Genomic DNA, 15666 nt, shown 5'->3' on the forward strand with positions numbered 1-15666 from the left:
ATATTTTGTTCCGTAGAAAGCTTCGTTTTGAAATGAATGTTAAAATTCGTCGAGCAAGTAGAAATTATTAGAGGCGTCTCGATTATTCGTTTTGTGATTTTTTTTAATTAGGTAGGTTATTTTGTAATGAGATTTTTCAAATATGTCTATTTGTCTTATAAACGTGTATAGTATTTTTTTCATAAAAAAATATTAAAAATTGTGGTTTTTATAGTTTCTTGTTTAATAATTAACCCCTTGACTTGCGATTTAATTCCAAATAATTTTTCAAACATATACTATTTAATTCTTTTGTTCGTACAAGGAATGATCATGAAAAAAATAGGTTTGTTTTACGAATACTTCGTGAATGTAAAAATGTGTTGATTTTAATTTATAAGACATTAAAACCTTCTGATGAATCTGACATGTCATGGCAAGGGGTTGAGTAATTATTGGAAACAATTCTCATTCTAATTAGTTTACAAATACATATTTTTTTACGATTGAACTTATACTTTTGTCCATCCTGCGAACACCATTTTTCTTAAAAAGATTAACAAGTCATTCTTTATGTAAATATTGCAAAATGTTTTCTCATAGCTCTAAAAAAGAGAAAACAATACACAGTTCTCTTGCGATAAATGACACAAAAATGAATTGAACTTATCATATTGGCCAGCAGTGTATTTTCAAAGTCACACACTATAAGAAAATGAAATAAAAGAATAACAAACTTTTAAAAGGGCTCCGTGGAATCTAAGAATTGCAGATTCAGAAAACAGTAGAAATTCACTGATTTTTTGGCAAAATTCTGTCGTTAAATTCTGCGATATGAGTCGCTGTGTGCATCAGTAGGAAAACTACCAGTATCGAAGAGTCTTTGGCCGATCAGAGGCTCGAAAAGGGATCTGTGGAACCTAAGAATCGCAGATTCGGAAAATATTAGGTCGTCCCATATGTTCGTGCCGAGTTTTGTACTACAACTTAAAGCAATATTTTAAATATACAGAGTGTTTGGTCACACCTGGGAAAAATTTTAATGGGAGATTCTAGAGGCTAAAATAAAACGAGAATCAATAATATCAATTTCTTAACTGAGGCTCCATTAAAAAGTTATAAAAAAGAATAAATTAAAAAATTTCAAATCATTCTGAAAAAATTATTTTTGGTTGCAGAGGTCAATTACAATCATTTTTTGTCAATAGATATACCCTCGAATTCCTACTATAGTTCCTGACTATAAATGAAATTTCAGGCCTAATCTCCTTAAATTTCATGAGTATGTTTAAAAAGTAATAACTCCTGAACGGATTGGACGATTTTAATTTTTCAGAAGGCAAACAACGCGTAATTTAGTGTAGAATATGTAGATATTGCAAGAATATTCGAAAAGTTGTTCCTTGACCCCAGAAAGTGAGAAAATCCCCATAAAAATGGTCCAGTTTTCAAACTGCCATAACTCCTACAACAGTGAATATATTTCAATGCAACTTTTTTCTGGAGTAGAGTTCATGGGTACCTACAAAAAAGTATTAGACAAAATTTCCGTATGGCGTCAAACAAATTTATTAAAAATGAAAAACGAATTTTTAAGAAAAATCGATAATGGGATAGGTGCCTAAATTCCTCGGCGAAAAAAAAATTTCGAATCGTTTTGAAAAAATTATTTCTAGATTCTGGGGTCAAATACAACCATTTTTGGTGAATTCACATACCCGTGAAATCCTACTCACTTTCGAGAAAAAAAATCGAGTAGATACTGAAATTTTTAGACGAAATTAAAAAATTTCAAAGCATTATAAAAAAATTATTTTCGATTGAGGATGTCAATTACAATCATTTTTGGTCATTAGACATACCTTCGAAATTCTACCCACTTTCGAGAAAAAAATTCAGTACGGGCGGAACTTTAAACGTTAATAACTTCTTATCGAAGCCTCCATCAAAAAATTAGTATTCTTGATTTTCGTCTTATTTTGGCCTGTAGAATGTCACATTGAAGTTTTTTCCAGGGTTGGCCAAACACCCTGTATAACGGAATTTTATGAGAAACAGTAAAATCTCTTCTCGTTGGACATCTCCCTCCCTTTTGGCAAAGCCATTGTATCATTGCTGGAATATTTGTTTGATTTTATATTAAAATTTAATTTAATTCTTTTTATTAAACCACTGACATTTTCAAATTGTTTACCCCGTAATAAACGTGGAGAGTGTTGTATTTTATTACTTATAAGGTTCGATTTTCTTATATGCTAACAAAAATATTCATGCAATCAGGCTCAAGGACAATCAAGAAAATTTCGTTCAATAAGCCAGTGTGGAATCCAAACTTCGAGCTTTGATACAATATTTATTTATTTCAAATTTGTACGAATCGTTGATGTTAATAAGTTTAAAATTTAAAAAACCCCCTGAACTGAGAAATTTCATATGTTTTATATCAAGTTATAGAATGTTGATGTCTTGTATGCTAACAAAAATATTCATGCAATCAGGCTCAAGGACGATCAAGAAAATTTCGTTCCATAAGCCAGTGTGGAATCCAAACTTCAAGCTTTGATACAATATCAAGTTTAAAATTTAAAAAAACCCCTGAACTGAGAAATTTCATATGTTTTATATCAAGTTATAGAATGTTGAACGACACGAACTTATGAGACGACCTAATAGTAGAAATTCAGTGATGTCTTGGCAAAATTCTGTCGTTAAATTCTTCGATACGAGCCGCTGTGTGCATCGGTACGAAAACTAACAGTATCGAAGAGTCTTTGGCCGATCAGAGGCTCGAAGGTGCGAGTGGAAAGGATGACGATAGCGTGAATGTCTGACATCATCGAATTACGTCATATATCGAGGAAATCGTCGACGTTTCGGGATGGTACGTTGACGGGCGATCGTCGACGTGGACGCATTTAGACGCACGATTACGTGTTGCTTGATATCGTCATGTGGCCGTCAGTGTAACGGGTAACGAATTTCTCGTCCCCCTCCGATTGGTCGCGCTCCACGGGTTTATTTACGTCGGCCCGATTTGATTATTTTCCTTTCTGCCGCGTTTCCTTCCTGCACGTCCACCGCAGATGTCCTTCGTGGATGCACCCACCGTACAGGATGGTCCAAGGAAAAACAAATGAGGCAGCAAATCAAAGGGGGCTCTCCTCTTTTTCTGTCAGATTCCCTCTTTTAACGTTGCCCTTTGAACAGCTTTGTGCACCGATCGCAGTTCATCTCTTTCTTTCTTTGTTTCAGATGTACCCAGCGAGCAGTCTGTTTACGTCATGCTAAACGGCGAGGAGAGCGAGCTAAGATTCCTCAATATCGCGAACCCGAAGGTGAGCAATAACCATCTCTTAAAGGGGACCTTACGGTAGTGGAAATCGCTTTTAAAACGGTAGAAGGTACAAGTTATAGTACGTAATTAGTATCAAAAAACCTTAAAGGGTTTCTTCAAAAATCTTCGTTATCGAGATATTTTCATTTAAAGTTTTGTACGCACCTAGTAAATGAATTATTTAACACTTTTTGTCAGAACAAATTGTGAGTGAGTCGATAGGGCGGTTGACTATTAATCTGTAAGTAGTACTTTTGAACATCCGCTGTTGTTACTATTTCTTTCTTTTTTAATACAACTTTGGGATGGAAAAATATTTTCTTTATTTTGTTAATTCTAGATGATATTAAAAGTAATTGTAAAACAATAAACATACATTTTTAATATAGAAAATAGAAGTAATAAAATAGCAGTATGTGTTTCATATATTTTTCTGCATTAGTCATTATCCGGTGAATTCTGTATTAATTGTACATATCGCCACTTTAGACACTAATACTTTTCGGTTATATAATAGTTGTGTATATATGAAAAATTACAAATTCTGGACGGTTTGGAGGATTTTAATGTTTCAAAATACAAACGACGTGTATTTTAGTGAAGAATATTTAGAAATTCCAAGAATGTTGGAAATGTAAAACCCCATAAAAATGGTCCAATATTAAAATGACCATAACTCTAACAATAGTGAGTGTATTTCATTAAAACTTATTTATGAAATAGAGATTATGGGTATCTACAAAAAAGTATTAACCAACATTTCCGTAGAATGTCAAACAAATTTCTTAAAAATCAAAAACAAATTTTAAAAAAATCGACAGGTGGTAGGTGCAGTTTGTCAACGAAATTAAAAAATTTCAAATCATTCTGGAAAAAATATTTTAAGTTGCGGGAGTCAATTACAATTATTTTTGTTGAATGGACATACCCCTGAATTCCTACGCACTTTCGAGAAAAAAATTCCTTGCCGAAAATACAATGTCTGACCATAAATGAAATTGCAGGCCTAGTCCCCTAAAGTTTCATGAGTCCGTTTAAAAAATCATAACTCCTGAACAGATTGGACGATTTTAATTTTTCAGAAAGCAAACAACGCGTATTTTAGTGTAGAATATGTAGATATTCCAAGAATATTGGAAAAGTTGTTCCTTAATATCATAAAGTTAAAAAACACCCATAAGTGTGGTCGAATTTTTAAACGAGTATAATTCCTACAATAGACAATGGATTTTATTGAAATTTAGTCTGAAAGTAGAGCTCATGGATACCTATAAAAAAGTATTAGACAACATTTCCGTACAGCATCAAACAAACTTATTAAAAATGAAAAACGAATTTTTAAGAAAAGTTTCAAATCATTCTGGAAAAATTATTTTGAGTTGCGGGGATCAATTACAATTATTTTTGTTGAATGGACATACCCCCGAATTCCTACGCACTTTCGAGGAAAATTTCGTGTAGGTGGACAAATTTTATTAACAATTTTTAACAATAATTTTGGTAATAATATTTTACAAAGGCTTAATTAACAAATTGGTATTTTTGATTTTCGTCTTATTTTGACCTCTGGAATCTCTTATTAAAATTGTACGGCCACCCCTGGGAAAAATTTTAATATAGGATTCTAGAGGCCAAAATAAGACGAAAATCAAGAATATCAATTTGTTGACGGAGGCTTCGTTAAAAAGTTATTAACAATTAAATTCAAACATTTCAATTCGTTCTAAAAAAATTATTTTCGGTTCAAATCGTTCTGAAAAAATAATTTTTAGTTGCAGGAGTCGATTACAATCATTTTTTATGAATAGACATACCCTCGAAATCCTACGCACTTTCGAGAAAAAAATTCCTAAATGAAAATATAATTCCAGGCCAGAAATGTATCCCGGAAATTTAATTCGAATCTTTAAAACGTCATAACTCCTGAACGGATTGGACGATTTTAATGTTCAAAAAGCAAACTACGCGTATTTTGGTGGAGAATATGTATAAATCGTAAAAATATTCGAAAAGTTGATCCTTGACTTCGTAAATTGAGAAAAACCCAATAAAAATGGTCGAATTTTCAAACAGCCATAACTCCTACAATAGCGAATATATTTCAGTGAAACTTTTTTCTGATGTAGAGCTCATGGGTACCTACAATAAAGTATTAGACAATTTTTCTGAAAGGCGTCAAACAAAATTACTAAAAATGAAAAAGGAATTTTTAAGAAAAATCGACAGGGGGTAGGTGCCTAAATTTTTCGACGAAAATAAAAAATTTCAAATCGTTCTGAAAAAATTATTTTCGGTTGTGGGGGTCAATTACAATCATTTTTGGTGAATACACATATCTCCGAAATCCTATCCACTTTCGAGAAAAAAAATCGGGTAGGTGCTGAAATTTTTCAACGGGGAAAAAAAGTTTCAAATCTTTTTGGAAAAATTATTTTCGTTTGCGGGGGTCAATTATAATCATTCTTGGTGAATAGACATACCCCCGAAATCTTGCGCATTTTCGAGAAAAAAAATAAAGTACGGTCGGAACTTTAAACGTTAATAACTGTTTAACGAAGCCTTCATCAACAAATTGGTATTCTTGATTTTCGTCTTATTTTGGCGTCTAGAATCTCCCATTAAAATTTTTCCCCGGGAGTGGCCGAACACCCTGTATGTATAAAAAATCATAACTTTTGAATTTGAATGTATTTGTACTTGTACTGGGTATTTCTACTTGTGTTGCATGTTCGTAAACATTGACTTTCCAAGTCAATTGACTATCTTAATAATATCACAGTCAATACTAAGATCAATGCAAGTAGAAAGAACAAGTAATGGCCAGACACACTAGTCGAGTCAGACATTATCGTTTGCGTAACCCGTGAATCTTTTTAATTTATTACCTCGAAAATAACGCATCGTATGAAAAACTTTCAGTCTGTATTTTTGATCCATTTTCTCGTGTAGAATGTCTATATTGACACTCTTACCATTACCAGGAAATCTAGAAATTTTTCAGACGTAACCATCATTATAGATCGATTTTGCTGAAAATGAAATAAAACTTTGAGATGAGAAATTCACTCAATCGTTTAAATAGAATCTTGTTAATTGACGTACATAAATACACACGTATAATGCACATACGCATATTAATTAAATTTTTTTTTCGATAGTTATTACTACTCTTTTTTCAATACGTCATCATTTGAAACGTGGTTTTTCTATATAGTTCTTTGTTTTTAGTCTTTTCGTGCTTAGGTGCTTACTAAGTAGCAATTATTTTACTTCAATCGTTATTTATACGTTTGTTTCAAAAAGACGGAACTGGAGAATATACATCCGGACGCCTTCATCGTTATGTACTCTGTAATCGACAAGGCATCCTTCCAAAGGGCTGAGGAGTACCTCGAACGTCTTCACGATCAGGATCTCCTGCGAGGGAAATCAGCCATATTAGTTGGTAACAAGGTGGATTTGGTTCGATCCAGGGTGGTCTCGTCTCAAGGTCAGTGAATTAACATAATTTTGATCTTACTTATAAAATCATAAGCTTCAAACATCATTAAGAAAATTTAATATTCTGATATTTAATAATTACATGTCATATATTTATACTGTGGATCTCTATGCACTTAAAATATGTTGACATATGCAAATAACATATGTGATATATGAATATTATATAAACATGTGCAGTAATGTAGTAACATATGTTATAAATTTATTGATAATGTGTTATAGTAATGGGTTTAAGCTTATTAATACTAATTACTGTCATAATTGCTAATTACTGTTATAATTTATATTACAATAAGCAACAAGCATTTTTTCCATATTAACCGTTGACAAGTGATAACATTTATCGCCAAATAAACCATAACCACAATCAAATAACTATAATAAGACCCAAAATCTGTAAAAATATAAACATAGTCACTTGATAACTTCAATGTACAATCGTCATTTAAAAACATTTAATTGTTTAAAATTCCATTTTGCAGTCAAACATTCAAAAACGTGTACGCCTTGAAGTAGAATGTCCATGAATTTTTTTATAATTTTATATTCTATATAACAAAAGAAACGGAGCTTAAACTGTAAATTATGTTTTGCCCTGTAAAAGTTTTCTAGGGAGCCTAATGTTGAATTTAGTTTGAGGCCACTTTTACCATGCTTATTCATTTGGTTATATCTTTTGATTTCAAGTTTTGTATTTATTCTTGCATGAAAAATCATTCTCTTTTCTGTTATGCTACGATTCCCGCCGCAGCCTCAGATATTCTATGTTTAATTTTTCCACATGGTCGTCGCAGATGGCAAGTGCATGGCGTGCACCTATCGGGTGAAGTTCATCGAGATCTCGGTGGGCATAAACCACAACGTGGACGATCTTCTGGTCGGCATTTTGAATCAGATCCGGTTGAAGAACGTGCAGGGTAGCTCGGAGAATCGAACTGCGAACGGCGGAACAGAGGGTGGCGGACATTGGTACAAATCCAGGGGCGTAGTACGTGCTAGCATGAAGGCCAGACAAATGTTGACCTGGCTGTTTGGGAAGGAGGACAGCAAGTTCAAGAACTGCGAGAACCTTCACGTGCTTTAAAGGACGGATCTCTTCTGCTCGAGGGATTGTTCTCTGTATCCTGCGCGCTCTCAAATCACGAAATTTCCACGGGAACGCAGGGTATTCTTAAACTATTTCAGCCAACCTTCATCCAGCATAATCTACCGTACGTTCGCGAGAATCGCGAAAAAGTGACATGAAATTGGTGACTTCATGAAAAAGACAAAGGAAGGAACTTTTTCGAATTATTTCTGTTCGAACAAAAATTTTATCAGGTGTTTCTACTCTAATTTTTTCTAAATAAAGAAACATACAATAGAGAAAGATACAAATGTATCTTTGCTGATCAACGTTTAAATGCAATTTCCTCGTGGATACGAATCGGTAGATTAAATTGGTACAGTTTGGTTAAACAGCGCAGGGATACCTTATACCGTTCGAGAATTCTTGCGGGGGTGGCCAGTTTAAGTCGGTAAACTTTGTTCTTTGATTTTCGAGAAATCATCGTGCTTCCTGTCTTTCTTTTCTCAAGTATGCAACTAATATAGAAACCGTCAAGGATGGAAAATTAATGTAAATATTTGTAAAGATTTTGCAGGCTCTCCTGAATTCCTCGAACTTCGTAATAGCGTTCTTAATAGCTTCAAAGATCTATAATTTCTGTTGGGCAATATTAACCCCTTACTGTATGAATTTACAAGCAAAATATATTGTTTTTATTTTTACAATTGATGTGTTGGGTTGAGGATAAACAACTTTATGTTTTAATTTAGAACTAAACTTGTTTATCAGACTTGAAAGAAATAACTAGAAATTTGATTGTGAAACAAAAACCATGAAAATTCCATGATTTGAAATTGTCGCCACCAGCGCCATCTTTTGAGGCCCAACGCGCAACGACAACATGGCGGCTGATTCGTAAATTGAGAATCGCGATTTTTAAAATACAATATATAGTTAATTACTGCATTAATTATTGCATGAAATTGATAATAACAACTATCGTTTTTGTTTAAATATAAACGTTCATTTACTGCATTTTGAAATTTTATTTGCACGACGAAGGCTGAAAAATAAAATAAATTTGCTTACGTAAGGGGTTAAGCTGGAAAATCTGTCTTTGGAAACGTTCTAAAAAGAACAGAAAAATTGTTACAATTTGTTGGAAAAAATTGGCCACGCCTCTCCCCGCCTCGTTGCAAGAATCGAAGAGAGCGAAAATGTGAAAAGTACGAGAAAAGTATGGAAAACTTGGGGTGCGATCGAAGTGCCAATTAATAAAAACGAATGCGAGCCCATTGTTTCTTTCCGAACGATTAACTTTTGAGTAATGTTAAGACACGCGAATCTTTATCGAGAATTTCCTCGATGACTAACTTAGTACTGATAAGAATAAGTTTGCCATGAACATCGTGAATGTTAACTGGTTCTGTGTCTATCAACGTAACATTTAAGAGGTACAAGGCGAAGATCCATGATACGCAAGGCTTGATTAATCCTTTGATCGTTTAGTCTTCATTGACTCGTCGAAGGACAAAATATACGCTCAGTTATTTTTGAAAAAATATCCAATTTCCTATGGAATAATTGGATTATTCCGGCTTAAACGTTATTACCTCGAAGCTTCCAATTTGTCCGTCGATAAAATTAAGACGGCAAGATCAAAAATACGTAAACGTAGTCTTTGTTTCTACGATATACCTTATATGAATTCGTAATAAAGGCACTATTAACAACAATTATATCAAGTTATTGAATTTTATATTTAAAAAAAAACAGTGAACTGTAAACGATACGAAGGAACGATGGTTCGAGCTGTCGATCGAACTCGATTAGGATGGATCATAGTTATACTTGGTGAAAATTTTTTGTACGATTCTTTTTTGGGACGACCTCCTAAAATTATGCCACGGTATGAAAAAATGATGCATCCAAAATTCGGTGTAAATCGGGCAAAGGAAAATGGTGCCACATCGAATTTGAAAATTTTTTATTCTTGTAATTCGTTTCTCTTCGCTTTAAGTCACAGTTTCTATACAGTTTTGCCATATATATTGAAATATATGTTCGCATTGAAAGAAGATTATAACTTTAAAATGTCAAAAATTGACCTTGAACCATATTTTTTTAAGATCCTAACAAATATGGATCAGACATTGTTCGGCAACTAAAAATTGACAATGACGCTGCTGAACGTGAAGTTAAAGTTATGGAAGAATACAATCAATTATTATAAAAAAACGAGGAAAATAAAGCAATATATATTACAAATAATTTCCTAATGTGACAGAACATACTTCAATGAAAGATATGTAACACATATTCAGTAGAATTTATTAGAAAGATATTTTAACACAATAAGAATAATTTCATTTTTTTACTCTCCTAGATACTCTTTCATTGCTTTATTTATATTATATATTCTACTATAAATAGACTGTTTAAACAGGAGTATTTAAATTCTATATATATCGCCTCTATATGTGAATATATGAACAAATTCTTTAGACAAAATCGTACTATTTAATGAAACAAACGTAATCTTATAGAAAAATTTGCTTTTTCAAGATCAATTTTAAAAATTTCAAAGACAGAATTTCTTTTTCAATGCAATTATACAGGGAGTTCGGCCATTCCTAGGAAAAATTTTAATGGGAGATTCTAGAGGCCAAATTAAGACGAAAATCAATAATATCAATTTCTTGACTGAGGCTTCGTTAAAAAGTTATTAAAAAATTAAATTACAAAATTTCAAATCATTCTGAAAAAATTATGTTTGGTTGCACAGGTCAATTACAATCATTTTTTGTCAATAGACATACCCTCGAATTCCTACCCACTTTCGAGAAAAAAATTCCTTGCCGAAAATACAATGTCTCACCATAAATGAAATTTCAGGCCTAATCCCCTAAAGTTTCATGAGTCCGTTTAAAAAATCATAACTCCTGAACAGATTGGACGATTTTAATTTTTCAGAAGGCAAACAACGCGTATTTTAGTGTAAAATATGTAGATATTCCAAGAATATTCGAAAAGTTATTCCTTGGCCCTGTAAAATGAGAAAACTCCCATAAAAATGGTCCAGTTTTCAAACTGCCATAACTCCTCCAACAGTGAATATATTTCAATGAAATTTTTTTCTGAAGTAGAGTTCATGGGTACCTACAAAAAAGTATTAGACAACTTTTCTGTAGGGTATCAAACAAAATTACTAAAAATGAAAAAGGAATTTTTAAGAAAAATCGATAAGTGGGTAGGTGCCTAAATTCCTCGGCGAAAAAAAATTTCGAATCGTTCTAAAAAAATTATTTCTAGGTTCTGGGGTCAAATACAACCATTTTTGGAGAATACACATACCCCCGAAATCCTACGCACTTTCGAGAAAAAAATTCAGTAATAGTACAAATTTTTCGGCGAAAAAAGAAATTTCAAATCGTTTTGGAAAAATTATTTTCGGTTGCGGGGGTCAATTACAATCACTTTTAGTGAATAGACATACCCCGAAATCCTGCGCATTTTCGAGAAAAAAATTCAGTATGAGCAGAACTTTAAACGTTAATGACGAAGCCTCCATCAACAAATTGATATTCTTGATTTTCGTCTTATTTTAGCCTCTAGAATCTTGGTAAAAAGATGAATTCAACGATATAGGAAACAAAACTGTACAGGAACTGTGGATTAAAACGGTGCAAAACGAATTAACAAGAATGAAAAATTTTCAAATTCGATGCAGTAACGCAATTCTATAGGGCGTCCCAAAAAAAAATTCGATAGTGGAAAAGTAAGGTCCACCCTACCGTCGATGCACGAAAGTTTCATCGATACGAAGGATTTCGTCACTGCAAAGACTAAATGCGAATCGAGTAACCGTGCTGTTGACAGAGAAGCTCAGCCGTAATCAAAGGGTTAGTCGGAAAGAACAGTTCCCGGCTAGCGCAGGCGAAATTAAATTAGTTGAAAAGTCGATTCTAGGACAGGTACGAAGGAATTTAAATCGGACCATGGCGTGAATTAGCGGCCACTAATACTTACGACGTTACTGTACAATAAGACCAATTTAATCTTTTTATCTGAACTGTATATACGATAAGTTTAACGATACGGATCTGTGTACCTATTGTAAAAGCGAGATACGTGTTATATTATACATATATACATACCTAACGTGAATATAATCCTAATATTCACGATCAAATAAGTGGTTAGTCTGTGTAGATGTATGTTAAAGATTGACGTGTTGCTGTATTGCGTGTTTTCCTCAAAAGAATGGGTACTGGACGATAGACATCAATGTCTCACGAGGTGTATGCTCTTTTCGAAATTTGACGGTTAAATACGAAAGAAGAAAATGAAACACAAACCCATACACACACACACGTACAATATATGCTGTCTATTTTCTGCGATCTCTATGCCTGTATATCCGAATTATATATACAAAATATATACATAGACGCGTATGTATATTTAATCGAGTTAAGCTGCAGCGAAGCTGGTTCGAGCGGTGCATCTGTTTCAGGGGCCAAATCGAAGAGCTGTCAAATCAAAGAAACGCTTTGTTACGAATTACTTTAGATCAAAGGCGACGTCAAGCTGAGCTAAATAGTAATTCAAAGGGATCACGACGACACGGGGAAAAGGAGGTTCGTAGAGTGTAGTAAAATAGAATTTTAAGCGTAAATGGGGGCATTATGTCAAAGGTAAGCAAACTTACGGAATAGTAAGAGGCAACGATCCGAGAAGCGTTCTCGAAGGAAATAGAAAATTCCAAAGAAATTTTAATCCAAACTATGGCATTAACTTTGCAGCAGAACTATGCTGTGAAGGAGGAGGGGGGGGGGGGGGGAGATGGAGTCTCTAAGATGGGTACCAAGTTGATAAGACTTTTAGCCAAACTGGGGTAGTTCATAGTTTAATGACTAAGTTGAATGTGGTGTCAAATTAAAGGATACTAACTTGGACACTAAGCTGGTAGAGTCTTGTATCCGAACGGGGAGTTTGCAGTGATGGTGACTAACAAGAAACACCATTTATTTGAGAATCTTTAATTTTACTTGACGTTTGATTTAACGTTGATTGCCATGGTGGTCACCGGTGGCCGGCACTTTGAATTTACAACGTGTTGCGATATTGTTTACTGTGGAAGCATTCTAATGCTTGCAAAATTGTAAATAACTCTACTTTCAATTTTTAACAAATTCACTATTGAATTATCGAATGTTTCTATGTTTTACGTTATAATTTGAACAAATGTGCATCTTTGAACATGGAAAACTCGCGTGGTAGTTAAATCACACATCGTTGAAGCTGATGTTACATTATCTTCGAAGTTGAGGTTGATACGACTAGTTATTATAGTTAAAGTCTCAGAAAATAATGAAGATATAACAAATGTTGAATATAAAGAAAGTTTGCTGAACGTTTAAATATAAATTTTGACCAGCCATGAGTGAAATAATATATCTGTAATAAATTTCAGCGCTTCGTCTGATAAATTTCTTTAAGTTGAAAGTGCTGTTGAGTTGAAGAAAACTATAAACTGGACCAGGTTGAAACAAATTAAACCGGCCTTCGCGGTTCGTCTAGGGACAAATAGACGAACTACAATGATACGTAAACGAAATTATTCTTATTCGAAAAAGTGACCTTGAATAGTCAGTTCATTTCGATCCAACAAAAAAGTTTTTAATTTAAACGAACATCAGGGTCGTACCAAAGGTACTAAATTCTATTCAAACACTAAACCAAAGACAATATTAAATTTAAAATCTGAAACTTGTAAAAACTAAATTAAATTACGTAAAATTTGACATCGAAAACTGACACGAAAATCAAAGGAAACAGTGCACGTAACGTGTGCCGTGCTGAGTAGAATGATCAAAAAGATTTTTCGTAGAAAAATAATTCGAAAATCGATTCTAAGCTCCATTTTATTCATTTTAATTAATAGTCTAATGACGCCTTTTTCGACTCAACGTGTACCGTGAGACCAGCTCGCTGCAGCGCTGCCATTAATAATAAAGCCGGAATAAGAATAATGGTAAATTAAAACAGCATCCCGTATACTTAAGTGGGAATGGTTCCTTCGCCGACATTTTGCTCGTGCACCGAACGAGAGCCGATATAACGATGTTGTCGTCGACTAATTTGTTCTAGTCCGTATTAGTTTGCGAAATACAATATTGGTTTGCGTCGTCGTCGTTGTTGTTACTTTTTACATTAAAACAATCGCGAACGCAAGCAGCCTCGCAAGGATTCTGTTCAGAGAGGCGTCACATCGACGAGGACCTTAAAGAAAAAAAATTCTTATCAAGTGCCTTTGTGTATTTTTGTAATTTAAACTAACTCGATGTAAGTCTTACAAAAATACAACCAGTGTAACCATTAATATACCTATGTCGATACACGAAACGCGCGCGATCTTCTTGACTTTCAACGATTCGTTTCCGGTATTATCAACTACTTTCTCTTCTTTCCGTTTCGTTTTCCTTCTTTATCTTTTCTTTCTTTTTTTACGCTAATTATTTCTCGTTCCTCGTTTTTTTCCAGTTAACTTCGAGAGTGAGCACATTACAGGACTCGAAATGACGTCAATGACAACGCGTCGTGTCGTTCGAACGAAGATCCTTCGGGACAAACGTTTCATCAACCGATCGACCTCCTCCCCCGCGATACGTTCATTCGATGTTCCCACACGGTTAACTGTTTGTCTGGAAAATTCTCGATGTATTTAACGCTGTAATGTTATCGTGTCTGTTCGTTGTAACGTGTGACGTGACAATACTGCCATCTCTTCGGTCGACAGAGACACGAAGGGATACGCTTTGACGCGAACGAAGAATCCATGGATCCGACGAATCGCGGGTGCGTCCTTTAGCGGAATATTTTAATGTGAGATACATCTGTCATCCAAGGAAGTCTGACGAATGGCTCTAATCCCGAGGGATTATTGTACATTGGTAATAATAAAGAAATTACATCCGAAACCATTTATTGTAGTTTCTGTATCTACCCTACAACTCGTAAGAAAAACTGAACGCGCTACGGATTTTGAAAGCATGCTGAATCTACGTAAAAAATAAGGAACACGTATTTGAAAAGGAAAGGACTCTAATTGTTCTTAGACTTCAATTTGACTTAGATTTTAAGGGGGCCAGACAGTCAGAAAATCGATTTTTTTTATTTTTCCCCCCGAAAACTTGTTTTCGTTTTATCTTGCAGTGACTTAAAAAAAACAGAGGTTCAGATTGACATGAAATTTTTTTACATATGTAAGAAATGTTCCTTTATGCTCTGAACCTCAGTGTGGACCTGTAAAAACTTCTAATTTCCAGAAAAAAATTTATTAGACAAGTTTTTACCTTAAAATCTCCATTTTCGGTATTTAATGCACAATTTTCATAATTTTGATTTTTGTTAATATTTAAATAGGTTCAGTGCAAAGCAGGGTTTATTCCGAGTATTTTGCCGTTTGATACATTCGATTCGCTTCATTTGGAGAAATCACTGGTAAATAAAATTAATTTCTATTTGTTTAAGTGCTCATTACATGGTTGTTTGATAAGATTCTGCAATACAAAATTTGTATTCGTATATATTTTAAGCTACCAAAACATCGTAAAAGGGAAATTATTTATACATAACCGTTTTTTTTAATAAGCCCTTACAAAGAGACACAATCTGACAGCTTGGTCCCCTTAAGGGATCTTTGCAAGATGATAGTATACAGTATTCGACCACCACTGGGAAAAATTTTAATGGGAGATTCTGCAAGCCAAAATAAGACGAAATTCAAGAAAATCAA

General features: G+C 33.8%; 1 protein-coding gene and 1 long non-coding RNA gene across 2 annotated transcripts in view; both read left to right on the top strand.

The window, feature by feature from the left end:
• The window catches only part of Rgk3 (Rad, Gem/Kir family member 3), a 159291-nt gene extending 146965 nt beyond the window's left edge, over positions 1 to 12326 (top strand). Inside the window, exons 5-7 of the mRNA XM_076776809.1 lie at positions 3232 to 3314; positions 6617 to 6803; positions 7612 to 12326. Of these exons, the coding sequence (XP_076632924.1) occupies positions 3232 to 3314; positions 6617 to 6803; positions 7612 to 7901 (560 nt within the window). The 3' untranslated portion in view covers positions 7902 to 12326. The remainder of the gene's footprint in view (positions 1 to 3231; positions 3315 to 6616; positions 6804 to 7611) is intronic.
• The window catches only part of LOC143347559 (uncharacterized), a 220404-nt gene that overhangs the window by 172968 nt on the left and 31770 nt on the right, over positions 1 to 15666 (top strand). The gene's annotated exons all lie outside the window — the stretch shown is intronic.

Source organism: Colletes latitarsis, chromosome 11 (genome assembly GCF_051014445.1).
Source record: "Colletes latitarsis isolate SP2378_abdomen chromosome 11, iyColLati1, whole genome shotgun sequence".
NCBI classification, from domain to species: Eukaryota; Metazoa; Arthropoda; class Insecta; order Hymenoptera; family Colletidae; genus Colletes; species Colletes latitarsis.